A 22,245-nucleotide genomic window follows, 5' to 3' on the forward strand; every position below is an offset into this window, starting at 1 on the left:
CCTTTCCCAAGGCACAGAGGGAATGTGGTTCTCAACAGGCTGACAGGAGGAACTGGATTTGGTGATGGAGAGGCCCCTTGAGACTGTCTTCTGTAGGTTATAGGTGGCATCAATCAGATAAGTGTTGAGCTCCTACTATGTGCAGAACCATATATTAGGAGTTATGGGTAGTTCAAGAGAAGAAAACCAACATGGTCCCTTCCCTCAAGGTACTGCTGAGATTATTGTGGAGACCGGATCCACATGCCGGTAACAGTTTGTGATCAATACAGGGTAGGTATAACTAAATGTTCAATCACCTACTTTCTTCAGATGTCGCTACCTGGCTGTCCAGCTGTCTCCTGCCATCCCTGTGTTTGCTGCCATGCTCTTCCTTTTCTCCATGGCTACACTGTTGAGGACCAGCTTCAGTGACCCTGGAGTGATCCCTCGGGCCCTACCAGATGAAGCAGCTTTCATAGAAATGGAGATAGGTGAGTGTTCTAACCAGCTGGCAAGATGCTGTGCAGTGGGTGACTTTAATCACTAAGGGAATGGAATCCTAATAGTAGTTGGAGATTAAGAATCATTTCTAGCCTTTTCCCTCTAAGATCCTGAATCTGAGATCATGACCACTCTATGATTTTGGTAAGGCAGGTTTAGCAAGATTTGAAAGCCATATGCTTCATTCTTCCTTGCGTTGGGTTGTGTTTCAGGAGGGGTTTGTTACCAAGGTCTTGCTGCACTGTTCCCAAGAGGATGGGATTTTTTTACTTTTGAGGGGTCATGAACTCATTTGGTTCTTTTTTTTTTTTTTTTTTTTGATGAAAGCTATAAGCCTTCTTTTCATAAAAATATTCTTTTTTTTTTTTTTAAAGATTTTATTTATTTGAGAGAGAGAGAATGAGAGAGAGCACATGAGAGAGGGGAGGGTCAGAGGGAGAAACAGACTCCCTGCCGAGCAGGAAGCCCGATGCGGGACTCGATCCAGGGACTCCAGGATCATGACCTGAGCTGGAGGCAGTCGCTTAACCAACTGAGCCACCCAGGTTGCCCAAAAATATTCTTATATGTTTGCATATACGTATAATTTCAGATGTAATTTCAGGGATTCATAGATCTTTTGAAGCACATTCATGAGCCCCACCAAGAATTCCTGCTTTATAAAGCAATACATAAGGTGAGAGGAGACAGCCATGGTGCCAGGAACCATTGAGAATTCTAGGAAGGTAAAGGAGGGTAAAGGAAGCAGTTACAGGCTCATTACAGTGCAGTTTTCAGCTCAGGGTAGGTCTCTTTGGGACAGAGATAAAGTGGTACACTAGCCAGGAGCCAGGGTGGCTCCACAAATTGAAGCAGAAGATCCCAGGGCTAGAGGAGGGAATATCCTAGGAGCTCACACTGGGAAAGAAGGCCATGATACCAGTGCTAGCGGGGACTGGGAGCCCCTCAGACCCCATAGCAGTGCCTGCCGAAATTGTTTGCAAGTCCAGTACCCAAGTAGCTTGAGTCAGCATCCAAGCCAGATAGATTAGAAGAAAGGGGCCCAGAACTTGTAAGACTAAAAGCTATGCCCATGGACCACCAATCTATAGTTAGCCTTTAAACTGTTAAGGTGTTTGTTTGTTTGTTTATTTTAATATTATTTAATTAAAAACACACAAACATATTAAAGTTATAATAGGTAGTATATTACATTTATATTTTTTGAGAGAATTTACATTTGTATATTATCTGCCTATCCAAGAAAATACTGTCTTTATTTTCAGATTGAATTTTATGCCCTTGAATAAAATTTTTATAGTTTTAGAATCTAGTTTCTCTGTTTATCATATTGAGTTTATTCCTAATGTTTATATGCATGCTATCATCAATGAAATATTTTCTCCCATTTCCATTTGATGTTTTTTCCTCCAGTTTTATCAAGATATAATTGACACAACATTGTGTAAGTTTAAAGTATACAGTGTGTTGATTTGATACTCCTTTAGAGTGGTTTGAAAGCTTCCAAGCTTTTGTATTTCTTTTGTTTATTTTAGTTGCATTTCCCTCTACCTTCTCAGCGAATTTCTTTTTGAAGAGTTCCAGCCTGTTTTAGTTGCGCTAGGGGGACATAGGTTTGTGCACGTCTGAGCTTGAACTACTTAGGGATGGGGTGAGAGTGGGAATAGTGGGGAGAAAGCAGAGGCTGGGTGTGCTGGTGCAGCTGGAGTTCAGGGGAGACCTGGTAAAGCTGAGATAGGAGCAAGATAGGAGGGAGAGTTGTGTGTGCCATCTTTTCTCCATCTCGATTATTCTTTTATCATCCTCTTTCCATTCACATATGGAGAAACTGAAGGTCAAGGCAGTGCCTTGACTTGTCTCTTACATCTAGCAGCAGGTGTTAGCAAGGTTAGTTCTGTTTTGCCAGATCACTGGGCCTGGAGCCCAGGCTTGAGCTGTCACATTGAGACCTCTCCTTTTAGCATGTTTCTCTCCTTAGAAGAATGCATTCTTGTGTTCATTCGTATGTTTATGTTAGCAAGTTTTTGTTAACTTACATTCATCCCTGTGCTGGGTATGCTGTGTGCGTGGGGGCTGGGGGACGGGCAGAAGACGACACTGTGATTCCCTTGCATCATAGTGCCTCATGGGGAGGATGAACCATGAACTCTATCTCACGGGTGCCCTCATGTAAAGCCCATGCAAAGGAATATTAAGGTGGCATGCTGGTACTTATATCATTCTCTAATGAATAGCTATCCCCATCCTTTTAAGACTTGTGGCACACTGTTATTGTTTGATTTCACAGCATCCACCCCACTCTGCAAAAAAAGGAAAAAAGTTCCATATGGCAGATATTTTTAAAATCAAAGTGAATTGAAAAATTATTCTGTTTTTAGAATTATCCTGCACATCTAGGGTGCAACAAGACAGGCATTCTCATATGCTGCAGATGGATGGGCGTGCAAATTGATACAATCTGTCTGGGAAGCATTTTGACAATAAGCAATATGGGCTTTAAGGATTCATACCCTTTGATCCAGTAATTCCACTTTGCTTAGAGTTTAGTTAAAGGAAATAATCAGAGTTATACAAATTACTGTAGAAGGATTTTCAGCACGTCATTTTTTTCTTTTTCCTTTTTTCTTTTTAATATGGGCCTAGCTATTTTAATGCCAGCAACTTCATATATTACTGCTCAGACTTCAACATGCTTTTCTTTTTTTCTTTCTGTTTGAGAAATTAATTTTAATGCATGTATATATTCTTTTTTTAAAAAGATTTTATTTATTTGAGAGAGAGAGCAAGAGAATGGGGGGAGGGGCTGAGGGAGAGAGAGAATCTCAAGCAGACTCTAGGTGAGCCTGGAGCCCAACTCTTGGGGTTCAATCTCACTACCCTGAGATCATGACCTGAGTTGACACCAAGAGTAGGACGCTCAACCGACTGAGCCACCCAGGTGCCCCAACAAATGTATTTATTCTTGAGGAGGGGAGGTGGAAATTGGGATTGGGGTGGTGATCAGAGGGGATTTAAGCTTTATCTGTAATATTTTAAGTTTTTTCATGCAACACCATTTAAATAGTAAAAACCCAGAGGCCACTTAAATGCCCTACAGTATGGAATGGTTAAATAAATTATGGTATGTGCATATGAGGGAATATTATATTGCCAATATTAATATTTTTGGAAGAGAAATTAACAACCATGGAAAAATGTTCACCATATAGTGTTAAGTGAAAAATACAGGGTACAAAATTATATTTATAATATGATCTCAAGTTTTTAAAAATCACGAATGTTTATTTACCTGTTAAGGAAATACACCAAAATGCATGGATATTCCTGAATTGAGAGACTGTCGGTGATTTTTATTTTTTCTTATATATATCTTCTGTTTTTTCCAAACTTTTTACAATAAGCATGCATTACTCTTATTTTTAAATGATTATTATTTTTTTTAAAGATTTTCTTTATTCATTTGAGACACAGATACAGAGAGAGAGAGAGAGCATGAGCAGTGGGAGAGGCAGAGGGAGAGGGAGAAGCAGACTCTCCGCTGAGCCAGGAGCCCGATGTGGGGCTGGATCCCAGGACACTGGGATCATGACCTGAGCTGAAGGCAGACGCTTAACCATCTGAGCCACCCAGGCGCCCCGAAATGATTATTTTTCTGATTCTAAGTATTACCAGTCTTTTTTTCATGCATATATTTTATTTTTGCAAGATAGAATGTACACTAGTTGCTTTCTAGTGTACACTTTCATTGTGCAATATATTGTGACTGTTGTCCTGAGTCTTCATTCACTTGTCTATATCATTTTAAATGGTTGCATAATATTCCATCCTATGCATGTATCATAATTTACTTAACCAACCCCCTATTGTGACACTGAGGTTATTTTCAGGTTTTCACTATTAAAAGGGACTCTGTGACAAATATCCTTGTGTTAACATCTTTTGTGTATCTCTTTGTAATTTTGTTAAATTCTTAGAAATAGAATTGCAGGGTCAAAAAATATATGCCTTTAAAGTTTTGGGAGCCACTGCTTTATTGCTTATTGATAATGTATAAAAATACCTTCTTCCCGTCCTTGCCAACACTGGGTATTTTTATTCTTTTTAGTATTTGTTAATATAGTAGGAGGTAACAGTATCTTTGTGTTGATTTTTATGTCTTTGATTCTTAGTGAATTTGAATGTTTTCATTTCATATATTTATATATTTTTTAGCCATTTTTATTTCTTTTATGAATGTTTTTCTTTGTAATCTGCCAAAAAATGTGAAGAAACCTTTTTTCACATTTGCACAAAAGAATTGCATGGCATTCAGCAGAATTTGACACGACACTTTTTGATGTTGAGAGTGCCCTCAGGCAATGCTAGTCTGGAGAAAACAGTGGGCCTAGGGAACTGGTGATTGCTCCCACTGCTTTTGGAGAAGTGGTGAGACTTTGGGGCTCAAATAATGGCTGGCAGTGATATTAACTGTCTTTACTGATCTACAGAAGCTACCAATGGTGCAGTGCCCCAGGGCCAGCGACCGCCTCCTCGTATCAAGAATTTCCAGATCAACAACCAGATTGTGAAGCTGAAATACTGTTATACCTGCAAGATCTTTCGGCCTCCCCGGGCCTCCCATTGCAGTATCTGTGACAACTGTGTGGGTGAGTAAAACCAAAGGGGCTCTGTCTGGGGGGAAAGGCTGAGCTGAGGGAGAGGGTCAGGGTTATTTTTCTAGGGAAAAATCAGTAGGGGTGGGAAGATAGGTTTCTATAGGAAATAAGCTAGATTTAGTTAGGAAACTTTAGATAGGAAACATGCTTCTGAACAACTATAAATCAACTGTACTTCTGTAGTAGATCAAATCATAATTTAAATATCCTCTAGTCTAAAATTTATTTAAAAAAACCTTTTTGGTAAATGGGAAAGTAAACTTTACCTGTTTTTCAAATCTGGATTTGTTTCAAGTGGAGCCCACCTTACGTAGGGGGAGGAGAACTCTAGTCCACTGGAGGGCAGCATCGGGAAGGAAGGGATATGTAAGAAGTAGTGTTACCAAAGAAGAAAGTTGCTAGCATTTATTGAGTTCCTACTATATCCCAGGCACTGTGCTAAGTGCTTTCCCTTTCTCTCATTTGAGACTCGTAAGAATCCCATGTGATAGGTATTATCCCCTTTTTACAGATGAGGAAATAGGTGAAGCACCTTTATGCAGGTTCATGTAATTAATGTGAGATGAAACTGGAGCAGGTCTGATTCCAAAACTGTCACTTCATCTTTCTCTGCTGATGCTGCAAGGGTGGCAGGTGTGCATAATACATGGGTCTGTGCTTCTATCTGGGTATATGTGGCTTAATTGTAATCACTGCCTAGTGTGTGCTGAACCCTGGGAAAGATCAGAAACAGGCAGTAAATATGTCTGTTGATAGGCATATATGTGCAACTCCTTACTTTACCAATAAGCATACTTCCTTTTTTAAAGATTTAATTTTTTTATTTGAGAGAGAGAGCTCGAGTGCACATGCGTGCAGGGTAGGGGGATGGGGGGGAGGAGCAGAGTTGGGGGTGGGGAGAGGAATAAACAGACTCTGCACTGAGCACAGAGCCCAGCACAGGGTTCGGGACTCGATCCCAAGACCCTGAGATCATGACCTGCGCCAAAACCAAGAGTCAGACGCTTAACTGACTGAGCCACCCAGGCTCCCCAAGCATACTTCTAGCACTCTTTGTATATGCCGTGGAACATGCCTGACTGAGTACATTGCTTTCTTCTTATTAGCCAATTCTTTAGGCAAATGTTGGGAAGATAAAGCTTACTTTATATGGTAAAAATCTGTATGTAGATAGGACTTTTATAAATTAAAACTAATTTTTTTTATTTTTTAAAATATTTTATTTATTTATTTGACAGAGAGAGACACAGCAAGACAGGGAACACAAGCAGGGGGAGTGGGAGAGGGAGAAACAGGCTTCCCGCTGAGCAGGGAGCCTGATGTGGGCCTCAATCCCAGAATCCCAGGATCATGACCTGGGCCAAAGGCAGACGCTTAACGACTGAGCCACCCAGGCACCCCAAAACTTGTTTTAAATTAGCTAGGAAACTTGATATTTCAAGAAGGTCTGATATGAAGGTTTTCATAAAGAATTCCCTCTCCTTATTAATATTCTTAAATATAAAGAACTCATGCAATTTGATTTTTTTAAAAGATTTTATTTATTTATTTGATAGAGAGAGACACAGTGAAGAGGGAACACAAGCAGGGGGAGTGGGAGAGGGAGAAGCAGGCTTCCTGCTGAGCAGGGAGCCCGATGTGGGGCTCGATCCCAGGACCCTAGGATCATGACCTGAACCGAAGGCAGATGCTTAACGACTGAGCCACCCAGGCACCCCTGATTTTTAAAAAGAAGCATTAACATTCCAGTAGAAATATGGACAGTTCGTAAAACAGGAAATGTAATTAACTAGTTAACATGAAAAAGGGTCATCCCTACTAAACATCAAAGAAATAAAAATTAAAACGGGATCTTTTTAAATTTAGAACATTAGCAAATAAAACCTGATAATGCTTAGTCCTACCGTGACAGGAGTGTAAATTGGAACAAACTTTTTGGAAGACAACCTGGTGAGATTCATAAAAGCTTTATAATATGTATACCCTCAGTGATTCCCTTTCTAGGAATCTATCCTAAGAAAATAATCAGGGATGTGGTAAAAGAGTTAGGTATGGAAATATTTACCTCAGGATTGTTATAATGATGAAAAATTGGATAAACCTAATTGTCCACCTGTAGATAAGTGGTCAAATAAATTGTGGGACATTCATGCAATAGACTTATGGGAAAAGCTCAAATCAGAAAGCTAAATGAAATAAAATAGGAGATAGGCTATATATATAGTGTGATCTTAGTTACACATTTGAAAAAATACATGTAAAGATATATGCAAGGTAACACACCAAGATGCTTATGCTTGTAGTTTATTATCTATAGGTTGTGGGATTATGAGTGATTTTGTTTCCTTCATTTTTCTTCTTTCTTTTTTTCAAGTTTTCTACGATGAGCATGTATTAATTATATTATCAGAAAAAGTGTGATTTAAAATACAGTAGGGGTGCCTGTGGCTCAGTCAGTTAAGCATCCAACTCTTGATTTTGGCTCAGGTCATGATCTCAGGATCGTGAGGTCAAGCTCTGTGTAGGGCTCCGTGCTCAGCATGGAGTCTGCTTGAGATTCTCTCTCTTCCTCTCCCTCGGACCTTCCCCCCACTCTCTTTCTCTTTAAAATAAATAAATAAAATCTTAAAAAAATAAAAATAAAATACAGTAAAAATATATCTGTGTAAATCTACAGTTTCCAATGTTTTTATGTGGCAGGTTTGCTTAAAGAGTAACTCTCCATTTTCCTGGTGTCTCATCATCATCTTCTTCCTATAAGGATACCATCTGACAGGATTAGGGCCCTACCCTTATGACCTCATTTAACCTTAGTTACCTCCTTAGAAACCCTGTCTCCAAATATAGTCACATTGGGGGTTAGAGCTTCAACATATAAATTTGGGGGGGGACACAATTCTGTCCATAACAATACCAAAAAGAATTGAAAATAGATAGTCAAACATTTTTGTATGTCAGTGTGCATGGCATTATTGTTCACAGTAGCCAAAAGATGGAAACAACCCAAGTATCCATCAACAGATGAATGGATAAACAAAATGTGGTATATCTGTACAATGGAATATTATTCAGCCATAAGGAGGAATGAAGTGCTGATATATGCTACAATGTGGATGAATCTTGGAAACATTATACTAAATGAAAGAAGCCAGACAGAAAAAGTCAAATATTGTATGATTCCACTTACATGAAATATCTAGAATAGGCATAGAGACAGAAAGATTAGAGGTTACCAGGGTCTGGGGGAAGGGGAAAGTGGAGAGTTACTCTTTAATGGGTACAGAGCTTCTCTTTGGAGGTGGTGAAAATTTTTGGAAATAGGTAATGGTGATGGTTGCACAACATTGTAAATGTAATTAATGCCACTAAATTTTACACTTAAAATGAATATTCAAATTGCATGTTATAATATTTTACCACAATAAAAACTCTAATAAAAAATTACTGAATTTAGGGGCACCTGGGTGGCTCAGTCATTAAGCGTCTGCCTTCGGCTCAGGTCATGATCCCAGGGTCCTGGGATCGAGCCCCGCATCAGGCTCCCTGCTCAGTGGGAAGCCTGCTTCTCCCTCTCTCAGTCCCCCTGCTTGTGTTCCCTCTCTCACTGTGTCTCTCTCTGTCAAATAAATAAATAAAATCTTTAAAAAAATTTTAAAAAATTACTGAACTTAAATTTCTGTGCACATCTCTATTTCCTTATGAGAAATTACTGAAAATGGATTTATTTTGCCAAAGGGGTGTGAGCCTTATTATGGCTGTTGATACACACCGCCAAACTGCTTTTCAGAAAGGCTCTCTCAATTTATACTCCCACAAAGAGTATATTAGTGTCCATTTTAAGCTATTATCACCAGCACTGGATATTGTTTTTTTATATTCTTATTTTGATGGGCAAAAATTGTACTAGTGTTGCACTGAATTATTAATGAATCTGAAAACATTTAAATATATGTTTATGTGGTATTTGTTAACTGTTTTGCCCTTTGACTATTTTCTTGAAGGAGTATTTGTAATTTGTTATTGATTTATAAGGATTTCTCATATACTAAGGTCTAAAATTTACATATATTTCTGTTGGTTTTTTCCTGTTTAATATTCTTTTATAGTATTTTTAACATATTTAAGCTATTTTTTAAGGTTTATGGAGTCAAATATATTTTTCTTTAATATCTGTGTTTTCTTTCATTACTTTTATGGTTACTTAGAAAATACTTGTCTATACAGTGGATAAATGTTCATCCATTCTTTTTTTTTAAAGACTTATTTATTTACTTTAGAGAGAGCGAGCAGGAGCAGGAGGGGCAGAGGGAGAGAATCTCAAGCAGACTCCGCACTGAGTGCGGAACCTGACTCGAGGCTTGATCTCATGACCCTGAGATCACGACCTGAGCCAAAACCAAGAGTTCGCCCTCAACTGGCTGTGCCACCCAGGCACCCCTCATCTATTCTTTATAATTATTTTATGGTTATATTTTGTTTTTACATTGATTTTTAAATTTTTTTAGAGAGGTAGAGAGAAGGGGGGGAAGAGGGGCAGAGGGAGAGGGAGAGAGAGAATCTTAAGCAGGCTCCATGCCCAGCTCAGAGCCCAATGTAGGACTGGATCTCACAACCCTGAGATCATGACCTGAGTGGAAATCAAGAGTCAGACACTTAACCGACTGAGCCACCCAGGTGCCCCTGTAGTTTTATCATTTTTTAAAAAAAACTAGAGGCTAATAAAAACCATACTACTCATTTTTTAAAATTTCCTTGGCTAGTTTTCACCTACTTATTCTTCCTGAACTTAGTAAGTCCACCTAAGATTTTTCTTTGGAAAAGCAAAGTCTCTGTTGTCAACTGACAGTGAGGCAGTTCACTTGACCCCTCAGTGCCTTAGTTTCTTCAACTGCAATGTGAGGACAAGAATATCTTCTTTTGCTTGACTTCCAGGGTGATTGTGGGGATCAAATGAGATGACTGAAAACATTCTGAAAAAGTGAAAAATAGAAACCAGTGTTTTTTTTATAATTGAAATCGGCAGTGATCCTGGGGGTCTTTAAATTAGGTACTATGTGGATGGCATGTTGTGCTTTGTTTTGGAGGCTTTGGCACTGGACTCTCTTTCTCCCACAGAGCGCTTCGACCATCACTGCCCCTGGGTGGGGAATTGTGTTGGAAAGAGGAACTACCGTTACTTCTACCTCTTTATCCTCTCTCTCTCCCTCCTCACGATCTATGTCTTCGCCTTCAACATCGTCTATGTGGCTCTCAGTGAGTATGCAGGGCAGTGTCTGTTGGTGAAAGGTGGGAGAAGACTTAAGGAGAGCTGAGGGGAGTGGCTGGGTTTCTTGGTGGGACTTTACTATTGCAAAGGCACCCTAGGACCAATTAGAAATGAATACTACTCTGCTCTCGAGCAGAGCTCCAAACCTCAGCTCACATCAATCCGTATTCCTGAGCGTGTTGGCCTTTTCATTGGCCTTCTGCTGAAGACTGAGGCTCTGATTATTGGTCTGTACCCAGAGTAGTGGGCATTTCTGAGGTGATCCCAAAGACTGCATACTTTCTTCTTCTGTCTTATAAGACCTGCTCTGTGCCAGGTGGTAGAAGGGGGTTATACTAGAGAAATGCCTTTCAGTAGCTCATGGTCTACTTTGGGAGACAGAAAATACACACCCACATGTGTGCATATGCATGTGTGCATGTGCATGCGTGCACACACACACACCAAATCACCCTAAAGACAGATGGGATGTGGAGTTAAAGAGGCTTCTTGATCAAGAGATGAGTTCTCAGCTGGATTTTGAACAAAGGAGGTACACGGATTGGTGAGGAGAAAGGATTTTTCTTAGATATTTCTGATTTCTTTCATGTATGAATGAATATTCCCCATCCATGGCCATAGTTGGGGGCTCGGGGAAAGGGAGAGGAGCAGGAAGCTTGGCTTCTGCCAGACTCTGTAGTCCAGTGCCAGGTCGTCCCGCAGTGAAAATGTAAACTCTTCAGTGAGGATACTGCCAACTTGTAGGTGAGAGTCCCTTGTCTGAGTGAGGGCTAATCTCTTGCCAGCTTGTAACAAGGGATAGGGAGGGAAGGAAATGAGTGGGTACTAGGATAAGTGTGCATTTTTTACTAAAGTCATTGATTTTTCTTTCTACTTGTCCTCCCAATTTAACAGAATCCTTGAAAATTGGCTTCCTGGAGACGTTGAAAGAAACTCCTGGAACATATCCTCCCCTGGCAGTATGTCCCTGTGACTCCCTCTTAAACTACTTCCGAGTAGGCGTTCTCTCTGCATTTCTCCCACCGTCTCGTTTTTTAGATGTTAGAGAGTGCCAAGATCTGAAATTAAAAAAATATATAGTCTTATTGGTAGCAACCGGAATGGAAGATGGCCAGGGCTTAAATGGAGGTCTTTCCCTCAGCCCGTTCTCCACTGCCTCCCTCACAAGTCCTTCTGATCCCGGGCTCAGCCTGTGTTTGTTTCAGTACACCCCTTATGTCGCTTGACCAAAGTCCTCCCTTTCTGTTACAGCTCAGGCTTATTTTGTACAACAGTTGCATTTCTGAAAAGGAGATTCAGATGGGATTTCTGTAAGTCACGTTCTGTTTTTCCCACCAAATTTTCATTTATAAGGTTTATTTTTTGATGGATTTCCCACTGGCAGTGATGGCCAACATTATTTAGCTTTGGCCCTCTTCTAAACGTTCTCTTCAAAGAACTAATGATGAATAAACAAACACTTAAAAACGCCAGAAATGTTAGAGAGCTACTCGTAGTGAATAAAGAGGAGTCCTTCGCCTTTCATATATGCAGCAAGTTTAGAATTCATCTGTTGTTATATATGGATACTTGGCCACTTGTGGTATATGTTCTGAGAGGTAAAGATGGTGTGATTGGCGCCATGAGTATGGGCTGAGGCCTTGAGTCCCTGGTGTAGCTTCTTCAACATTCCTTAGCATCACCTCACTGTTCTAGAAGTGCTCATTTGCTTCTTCACACTCTGGTCCGTCGTGGGACTGACTGGATTTCACACTTTCCTCGTGGCTCTCAACCAGACAACCAATGAAGACGTGAGTCAACTTTCCCTTTTCCTCATCACATATTCTTTCTCTCCCCAAAACCTATTCTCTCATTACCCGCTTGAGAACTGAGTCTCCAGGGCTTGGGAGGTCGAGGCAGACAGAAACCTGGCTTGGGAGATTGTTAAATCAATGCGTGGAAGAGAAAGCACACTGCTTTGTTTGGAGCTGAGTGCCTATTGAGAATTGGAAAGAAGGGGTTCAGTGGTTGAGTGGGTACAAGGTCTTCAGCTGTTCATAGGTCCTTAAAGGCTAGTTAGTGCCTCTGGATTTGGAATGGAGAGGGGCAGTTGCACTGAATAAATCCCTGCTTTTTAAAACTTACCAATTAATCCATGCTCATTGTAGAAAATCAGAAAATACAGATGAGTAAAACATAGCAAATAAGTCCCTGTAACTTTACCTCCTGGATGTCACCATGGTTTTTTTTTTTTTTTTAAGTTTTTATCTAAATTCACCATTGTTAATGGTATGATTTGTAGTCTTCCAGACTTGTTCCCATGTTTGTTTAGATGAATATATATTTCGTATTTTTAATTGAAAAATAATACATACTGTTCAGCCTCTGATTTTTCACTCGATTGTGAACATTTTTCCATGGCTATGCAGGTATTTCTTTTTTCCTGTTGTGGTAAAATATACATAATATAAAATGTACCATCTCGGCTATGTTTAAATGTAGAATTCAGTGGCAGGAAGTACATTCATGTTGTTGTGCTACCATCACCACTATCCATCTCCAGAGCTTTTCATCTTTCCACGCTGCAAGTATTTCTGCAACATAATTTTTACTATAAGCCTTGGCTTTTATCTTGCAGATCAAAGGCTCATGGACAGGGAAGAATCGTGTCCAGAATCCCTATAGCCATGGCAACATTGTGAAGAACTGCTGTGAAGTGCTGTGTGGCCCCTTGCCCCCCAGGTACTCAGAGGACTAGAAGATACTGGGATTCTTGGGACAAGCAATTCAACCTGATCCTATTACCTGGCCTGATGCATTCTTTTTTTTTTTTTTTTTAAATTGGAGAGAGAAAGCAAGAGCGGGGTAGGAGAGGGGTAGAGGGAGAGGTAGAGAGAGAGAATCCTGAAGCAGATTCCCCACTGAGCGGGGAGCCTGACATGGGGGCTCGATCTCAGGACCCTGAGATCATGACCTGAGCCAAAATCAAGAGTTGGGTGCTCAACTGCTTGAGCCCCCCAGGAGCCCTTGATGCATTCTTCTGAATGTGGCCTTTTGGGGTCAAATGGGTCTTCCTGGGGATTATCCCTCGGTGCCATATCTACACAGACCACAGACCACAGGCTAGTTGTTTTGAAGGGATGACCTTTCATTCTTATTTCATTTGTTTGTTCCCTGCTTAATGTGGTGTTCCCTGGTCTGTGGAAGAAAAAACTGAATGGAAGACAGGAGACATGTGTTAGGAAACACTAGGCTGCTAAAGGTCAGGTTTATGTTTTCTAGTACACACAATGAGGTTCTGGGGGTGGGTGGGTGGAGGGGTGAATACAAAATGCTTTATTAACAGTCCTCTCTCTTTCAGTGTGCTGGACCGAAGGGGTATTTTGCCACTGGAGGAAAGTGGAAGTCGACCTCCCAGTACTCAAGAGACCAGTAGCAGCCTTTTGCCACAGAGCCCAGTAAGTATTCCTGATGTAATGGCTGAGTCAGTGATAGAAGCTGTAGGCTAAATTTATACCTTTGAGATATAATTAGGCAATTTCATGTCCAGTCGTTCCAGCTTCTATGTCTCTGCTTCTGCCCTGACATTGTCTTCAGATCTTTGTGCCCTTGAGGTAGATTAAGCACAGTCACTGTGCTAGGTGCTAGGGATATGCCAGTGAACAAGGCAAACAATGTCCCTGCTCTCAAGGAGCTCGTTGTCTAGTGGGGATGAGAGACAAGAAAACAGGCCATTGCTCAATGTTATGAAAAGTGCCTTGAGGAGGGAAGCATAAAATGCTATCAGAGCAAAGATAGGGGTCAGGACAGTAGGTTAGAATTAATGGAGGGGTTACCTTGGTGGAAAGGGGCTTCCTCCCTAGCATATGCAGATGTTGTGGAAAATCTCCCAGCTGTCTTGCTCAGGATATACTTTACAAAGCATATTCCTAAAAAGTTACTATTTGACAATTTTTAAAGATTTTATTCATTTATTTATTTGAGAGAGAGAGCATGAACAAGGAGAGGAGCAGAGGGAGAAGGAGACTTCCCGCTGAGCAGGGAGCCCGACGCGGGGCTCAATCCCAGGACCCTGAGATCATGACCTGAGCCGAAGGCAGACGCTTAACCAACTGAGCCACCCAGGCACCCCTTGACATTTCTTTTTTTTTTTTTAATAATAGCTTTATTGAGCTATAATTCACACATTATAAAATCCCTATTTAAAATGTACAGCTCACTGGTTTGTAGTATATTCACAGATTTGTGCAATCATCACAACAATCAATTTTAAAAACATTTTCATGATCCCTCACCAAACCCCTGTACCCGTCAGCAGTCACTCTCTCTTTCTTCCTAGTTCCCCCAACCCCATCCTTAGGCAACTATTAATCTACTTTCTTTTGCTATAGATTTTCCTCTTCTGTACATTCCTTATAAATGGAATCATATCATGTGTGGTCATTTATGACTGGCTTCTGTTATTTGACATAATATTTTCAAGGTTCATCCATGTTGTCTCATGTAGCAGTACTTCATTCCTTTATATGGCCGAATAATATTCCCTTATATGGATAGTACCACATTTTATGTATATATTCCTCCACTGATAGCCATTTGGGTTCTTTGCACTTTTTGATTATTATGAATAATGCAGCAATGAACTTGCCTGTGCAAGTTTTTGTGTAGACACATATGCATTCATTTGTCTTGGCTGTATACCCAGGAGTAAAATCACTAGGTCATATAATAACTCTATGTTTAACCTTTTGAGTACCTGGTGGACTGTTTTCCAAAGTACCTGCAACCCTTCTACATCCCCCACCAGGAGTGTATGAGGGTGTCAGTTTCTCCACATTCTTGGCAACACTTGTCATTATTATTTGACATTTTGGTTTTAGCCATCCTAGTGGGTAATGTAGTGGTATCTCATTATGGTTACGGTTACAATTTGCATTTCCCTAATGATGTTGAGCATTTTGTCATGAGCTTATTGGCCATTTGTATATCTTCTTTGGAGAAGTGTCTATTCAGATCCTTTATCTATTTTTAAATTGGGCAATTTGGTTTTTTTTTTTTTTATTGTTGAGTACCAAGAATTCTTTATATATTATCTGTGTTAGTCCCTTATCAGATATATGATTTGTAAATATTTTCTCCCATTCTGTGGGTTGTCTTTTCACTTTCTTGATGGTGTCCTTTAAAGCACAAAAGTTTAAATTTTGATGTAGTCCAATGTATCTATTTTTTTCTTTTGTTTCTTGGGCTTTTGTTGTCAGATCTAATAAACCATTGTCTAATCCAAGGTCACGAAGACTTATGCCTCTGTTTTTTCTAAGAATTTTATAGTTTTAGCTCTTATGTTTAGATCTTTGATCCATTTTGAACTAATTTGTATATATGGTGTGAGGTAGGGGGTTCAAATTCTTTCTTTTGCATGTGGATATCCAGTTGTCTCAGTACCCTTTGTTGAAAAGACGATTTTTTCCCCATTGAATTGTCTTGGCACCCTTGTCAAGAATCAGTTGACTGTAGGGCACCTAGGTGGCTCAGTCATTAAGTGTCTGCCTTAAGCTCAGGTCATGATCCCAGGGTCCTGGGATCGAGCCCCACATCGGGCTCCCTGCTCGGCAGGAAGCCTGCTTCTCCCTCTCCCACTCCCCCTGCTTGTGTTCCTGCTCTCGCTATCTCTCTCTGTTAATGAATAAATAAATAAATAAAAAATCAATTGACTGTAAATGCAAGAGTTTGTTTCTGGACCCTCAATCTTATTTCATTGATCAGTATCTCTATTCTTGTGCCAGTATCACACCGTCTTGGTTATTGTAGTGTTGTAGTAAGTTTTGAAATTAGGAAGTGTGAGTAGTACAAATTTATTCTTTGTTTATTCAATTGTTTTGGCTGTTCTGGGTCCCTTGAATGTCCCTGTGCATCTTGGGATCAGCTTGTCTGTTTGCAAAGAAGCCAACTGGAATTTTGATGGGGATTGCATTGAATCTATAGATCAATTTTTGGAGTATTGTCTTTCTAACAAGATTAAATCTTCTGAACTATTAACATGGGCTGTCTTCATTTGTTTAGGTCTTCTTTAATGTATTTTTCAGAGTATAAGTTTTTTAGGGTGCACACGCGAGCAGGGGGAGGGGCAGAGGAAGAGGGAGAGAGAATCTCAAGCAGACTCTATGCTGAGCACAGAACCAATGCGGGGCTTCATCTTTTGACCCTGAGGTCATGACCTGAGCTGAAATTAAGAGTCAGATGCTTAACCAACTGAACAACCCAGGCACCCCTAGTATAAGTTTTTTTTTTTTTTTAAGTTTTATTTATTTAAGTAATCTCTACACCCATCGTGGGGCTCAGACTCATGACTCAAGATCAAGAGTCACATGCTTCTCCAACTGAGCCAACCAGGTGCCCCCGGAGTATAAGTTTTTTACTTCTTTTGTTACATTTATTCGTAAGTATTTTATTCTCTTTGATATTATTGCAAATGGAATTATTTTCCTAATTACATTTTTGGATTGTACATTGGGAGTATATAGAAATTCAGTTGATTTTTGTATACTGATCTTGTATCTTGAAACCTTGCTGAACTTGTTTATTCTAATAGATTTTTAGTAGATTTGAACTTTCTTTTCAAATAGAATCCTACTTTTAAAAAAGTGAATGATTTCTGTAAAGTAGATAATTGTTCTCTACTTTGCCTTTCCTAAATTTTGAATTTTCTTTTTTTGAAGTAAAGCAAACTCTTGTTTATATATTATTATCATCATTTTAATATCATTTTTCTGATGAATCTGATCTTAAATCATAACAATCTAGGTTAGTGATGCTAAGTTGAATGTAGGGAAGGATAGTATTTTAGAATCACTCGGGGCATTTTCCAACCACATATACCATCTGAAGATTTTGCCACCCCACCCTGTTTGGTTTAGAATCACTGTTCTAGTGAGCTGTGTGTTAAGAGAAAAAAAAAAAGATTGAGAACCACTGGATCAGGCCTTGTTAGACAAGTATGTTATAGCATTCTGTTGTGAAGGTGGGGGTTCTGTGTAATTATTTATGGTCCATTTTATTTTTATCGTGAATAATAAGGGAAACATCTGTCCACAACAGTGAAGAATAGAACTCACACTTCAGTTGCATTCTGTTGAGAAGACTGTAGTTCAGTCTTGGTTCCGAGTGTGGTGTCAGGGGCTGCATATCTGTAGCATCAGTGTGGTTGATGGGTTCAGAAGAAGAGTTCAGTGTCTGTGTATTATCTCCATTTGGATTTTAAGGGAGAGCTTTGCATTGAATTTGATTTGTTTTCCTTCTCAGGCCCCAACAGAACATCTGAGCCCAAACGAGATGCCGGAGGACACCAGCACTCCTGAAGAGATGCCACCCCCAGAGCCCCCAGAGCCACCACAGGAGGTGACTGAAGCTGAGAAGTAGCCTATCTATGGAAGAGACTTTTGTTTGTGTTTAATTAGGGCTGTGAGAGATTTAAGGGGAGAAGATAAACCTGAGACAGAGAGCAAGTGAGCTGTCCCTTTTACTGTTTTCCTTTGTCTTTATTCACCCAACTGCACACTGGCATTTTCTTGCTACAAGCTTTTTTTAATTTCTGGACTCAAGGCAGTCACAGAAGATGTCAGTCACCTCTGGTAACTGGACAAATGGGTCTCTTAGGCCCTGGCACTGGCTTTCCATGGCCTCAGACACGGAGTCTCCTTGGACTCCCTTCTCTTTCCTCCAGATCCCAGCTCTCCTGCTTGGGGTCATTATTCCAATTCTGGGGTTAACGGTTCTTGAGACTGGCTCAAATCCTCTCAAGCTGCTGCATGTCCTGAGTCCAGAGGCAGTCACAGAGAACCCTGGCCGGGGAATCCTAACTGGATTCTTGGGGCCTTCAGAATTGAAGAGTGGGCTTGGAGGATTCTCCTGGCTACAAAGTGCCAACATTGCCAGCAAATCCTTTCAGGAACGGGGCAGGTAACTTCCACTTGTATTTATTCATGTAGCTTCTCCTTTGTCCCCTGCCCACTCTTAACACCCAAGCCCCACTCTTTTCCAGTTAGATATATGTAAGTAGTTACCGTAGAGATAACAATTCACATTTCTTGTAGACTGTCCAGAAACTTTTTAATACCTGTGCCATTCTTAGTAAGAATTGATGAGATGCCAACGGCATGGCCCCTCGCACTCTTTGTCTCATCTCTCCTTTCTCGTTAGCCCCTTTTGTTTTCCTTTTGACTCCTGCTCCCACTAGGAGCAGGAATGGCAGTAATAAAAGTCTGCACTTTGGTGGTTCCTTTTCCTCAGAGGAAGCCTGAGTGCTCACTTAAACACTACCCCCTCAGACTCCCTGTGTGAGGCCTGTACAGGCCCTGAATGCACAAGTGGGGAAACCAAGGCACAGAGAGGCTCTCCTCTCCTCTCCTCTCCCCCTATGTCCCCTCAAAAAAGAAAAAAAAAAAAGAATAACCAGTACTTCCATTAGGCCTCGGCTGAGTGAGGAGGGAAAGCCCAGCACTGCTGCCCTCCCGGGTAAACCCACTCCAAGGCCTTGGCCCACCTCGGGCTTGGTAACCACACAGGGGCTTTGTCCAAGCCCCGCTCTTCCAGCACTTCCACCGGCAGAGTCCCAGAGCCACTTCACCCTGGGGGTGGGCCGTGGCCCCCAGTCAGCTCTGCTCAGGACCTGCTCTATTTCAGGGAAGAAGATTTATGTATTATATGTGGCTATATTTCCTAAAGCACCTGTGTTTTTCTCTTTCTAAGCCAGGGTCCTGTCTGGATGACTTACGGGGAGGGGGGGGAAGTGTAAACCAGAACTTTTAATCTATTTGAAGGTGATTAAACTGTGTCTAATGCAAACTGCCTGCCTCCTCCTTCCCCCTTCCATTTCAAGAACCACCATGAGGTTGTGAATGTCTTTGTGTGGGGGGGGTGGGGGTGGGGGTTGAAGGGGTTGCTTGTTACTACCCATACTCCCATTTCCTAGGGGGCCCTTGAGTTGGAGAGATAGCTCCCAAACTCTCCACTGATCTATACCACATTCTGGGCTGACGTTTACCTGATTCTGGGCTATGAAAAAAGGACTTTCAAGGCAATATACAGTGTTAGCAAGATTGGGAGGGTCGGAGGGGGTTATATTTACTTAAGAGAAAATGTTCTTTATTAGGATATTGTTTTTATGCAGAGGGATGCTGTTAATTGCAAATGAGTCTTAGTTATTAAAGCAGGCTCATCAGGGCCCCCTCTTGGAAATATTTTGTTAGTGATCTTTTACAAGCGATGGTATATATTTCTTTTTAAATGGTCTAAAGTCAAGACTCCTTACCAATGCCTATCTCACCCTTCCCAGTTAATTAAAATTAATGAAATTTAGCTGCTTCCAGATTTTTCCATATGTCTTCCTATTTTCCTTGTAGCAGGGTTTGAGTGTAGCAATCCTTAAGGGGAGTGGGGAGACTGGCTCTGACTGACTCAGATTCCTCTCCTATCTGCTTCTACTTTCCCATTCTTTTTCTGGATCTCTCAGGTTTATCCTTGTAGTTAGATTTTAGTTAGTACAAAATGAGGCCAAGCCTCAAGAGTTTGGAAGTTACTAGGTTTTTCCAGTTAACCTGACACTCAGATGAACCCCTTTTTAGTCAGTTCTCAGCCTACCCTGTCTCAGCCCATCTTTTCTCTTGGGTTATGACAGATTTCTCTCCTCACTCAACTTAACCTCAACCACTCTTCTGCTGACCCTGAGGTCTGTCAGAGAAGCTTTCTCTTTCTGAGATGAAGGGTAAACCTGGAAATCCCTTATCTCTAGTGTGAAATCAGTTTTTTAAAAGTTTCTGCTTTTTTCATATACTCCCTGTCCTCTTTCTTTTCCTTTATAAATCGTCTGTATTTAAGGCCTTGGCCTAAAGATCTGTCCCATTCATACTGTGCACCAGCTGGGACTGTCCCTAGTCTGAGTTACAGATCAGAGAGGAGACTGAAGAATTGGTCCTTCCCGGGGGAATAGGCCTTAAATTGTTCACTCTTTTCAATGGCTAACATTCTTTCCACCTCTCCCCTTCCTCTCCAACCCTTAAGTTTCCTATGCACCCCACTTCCCCAGGCCAGGGTGGCTGGCATGGATCCAAAACCCCTGTGGAGTGGTGGGATTTGGCTATTTGGGACCACTTCTTCATGTCCGTTTGGCTCCGGGGCCCTCTTTGCCCTAGTGGAGAGCATCATCTCCCCCTTTGCATTTTTTTTCCCAGTGGTAGATGTAGGTTCTAATTCTATAGCAGCTAAATTCCATTCTTCCTGCCCTGTCCTTCCTGTCTTTACCCTTAAGGTCCCTTTCCTACTGACCAAATCTCTTTACCTTGTTGGGGAAAAAAGTATTTTGTTTTTAAATCTATTTTCTAACTTAAATGCAGTTTAATATGTAAATCTCTGCACTTTTGTGTAAACCTACAAATGTGTATGTGTGATAGGTTTTTCACTCTCTGGTATTTCTTAATAAAGAAATCTTTCTTTTTGGGGTGAAGCCAATTAATGAAGGAGACTTGAATGGTTTTAGAAATACAGGGATGTCTGTTTCTTTGTGCTTCTGCCTCACTTCTTTACTTGTGCCTAGTGTGAGTGACCAGCCTCTCCCCCACCTTTTGACCCCCTTCCTTTGAGAGAGCCCTCAGCCTAGTGGAGCAGGGAGAGGGACCTGTCCTGTATCTGGTACTCCTCTGGGACTGCTTAGATTGGCTCAAGTGGTAACCTAGCAACCTAGCACCCCCTCTCTCCCCATGGTCTAGCCCTGTTAGTCCTTTTCTTCCAGCTCTGTTCATTTTACTTCTGAGGATGGGGCCAGGCTAGGGAAAATCACCAAGGGATCACAGTAAATGGTTTCAAAAAACTGACAATTTGTCCTTGTGCTTGGTGCTACTAAAGAAGAGCAATGCTTTCAATAATTCCAAAAGAATACATTCTAGGGGTGCTTGGGTGGCTCAGTTGGTTGAGCATCTGACTCTTGGTTTTGGCTCAGGTCATGATCTCAGGGTCGTGGGATCGAGCCCCGGGTTGGGCTGTGCCCTCAGCAAGGGGTCTGCTTGAGATTCTCTTTCTCCCTCTGTCCGCCCCCTACATGCGTGCTCTCTTTCAAATAAATAAATCTTTTTTAAAAAAGAATACATTCTAGGAATCACTTGCTATTCTTAGGCAATGGGTTTTAGAAATAGTATCAAAGGCTAAAACTGTGAATGTCATTAGTTTTAAAGGATGCAAGCCCAACTCACAAAAGAGGGAGTCATTATGAATTTTGTGTTTTGGATAAATATGAAGTGGGAATGGGAACTAGAAATCTGTATCTTAAATTTTCAAATATCCTATAGGACATCAATGTAAGTGGGAAAACCTAGTGTAAGTAGCTTGGCCTAATTATTTTACAAATCAACACAAAATATGTTTTTACAATTTTATTTTTTTTAAAGATTTATTTATTTGAGAGAGAGAGAGAGCGAGCAGGGGGAGGGGCAGAGGGAGAGGGAGAGAATCTCAAGCAGACTCCCCGCTGAGTGGGGGACTGGATCTCACTATCCTAAGATCATGACCTGAGCTGAAATCAAGAGTTGGACACTTAACTGACTGAGCCACCCAGGTGCCCCTGTTTGTACAATTTCAATATATACACTGAATTTCCAGGACTGCAACAAGTGTGTAAATTGAGGGAAGATGGTATTTTATTTGGTTCAGAACTTTACCAAGAGTTGTGACTTTCGAAAATCAAGTCACCAACGCAGTGTCATTCATGGATTTTTAAGTTGCCAGTGCAATGTACCTGTATTTGTCTTTCTTTGTAGCAATTGCATTCACAGTGGATCTACATATGTAAGTGGAAGCCTCTGAGTGCTTTATTAT

At 40.9% G+C, this 22,245-nt stretch overlaps 1 protein-coding gene across 3 annotated transcripts in view; it reads left to right on the top strand.

The window, feature by feature from the left end:
• The window catches only part of ZDHHC9 (zinc finger DHHC-type palmitoyltransferase 9), a 31,389-nt gene extending 12,125 nt beyond the window's left edge, over positions 1-19,264 (top strand). For 2 of the 3 annotated variants that reach the window (XM_021685796.1, XM_021685788.2), the window contains 8 exons: positions 313-473; positions 4,971-5,129; positions 10,254-10,391; positions 11,299-11,347; positions 12,092-12,194; positions 13,022-13,125; positions 13,745-13,841; positions 17,683-19,264. In XM_021685796.1, coding sequence (XP_021541471.1) covers positions 313-473; positions 4,971-5,129; positions 10,254-10,391; positions 11,299-11,347; positions 12,092-12,194; positions 13,022-13,125; positions 13,745-13,841; positions 17,683-17,799 — 928 coding nt within the window. In that variant the 3' untranslated portion in view covers positions 17,800-19,264. The remainder of the gene's footprint in view (positions 1-312; positions 474-4,970; positions 5,130-10,253; positions 10,392-11,298; positions 11,348-12,091; positions 12,195-13,021; positions 13,126-13,744; positions 13,842-17,682) is intronic. The other variant, XM_021685804.1, reaches the window with a different exon arrangement.
• The last annotated feature ends 2,981 nt before the right edge of the window (positions 19,265-22,245 follow it).

The sequence above is a fragment of the Neomonachus schauinslandi genome, chromosome X (genome assembly GCF_002201575.2).
Source record: "Neomonachus schauinslandi chromosome X, ASM220157v2, whole genome shotgun sequence".
Taxonomy (NCBI): Eukaryota; Metazoa; Chordata; class Mammalia; order Carnivora; family Phocidae; genus Neomonachus; species Neomonachus schauinslandi.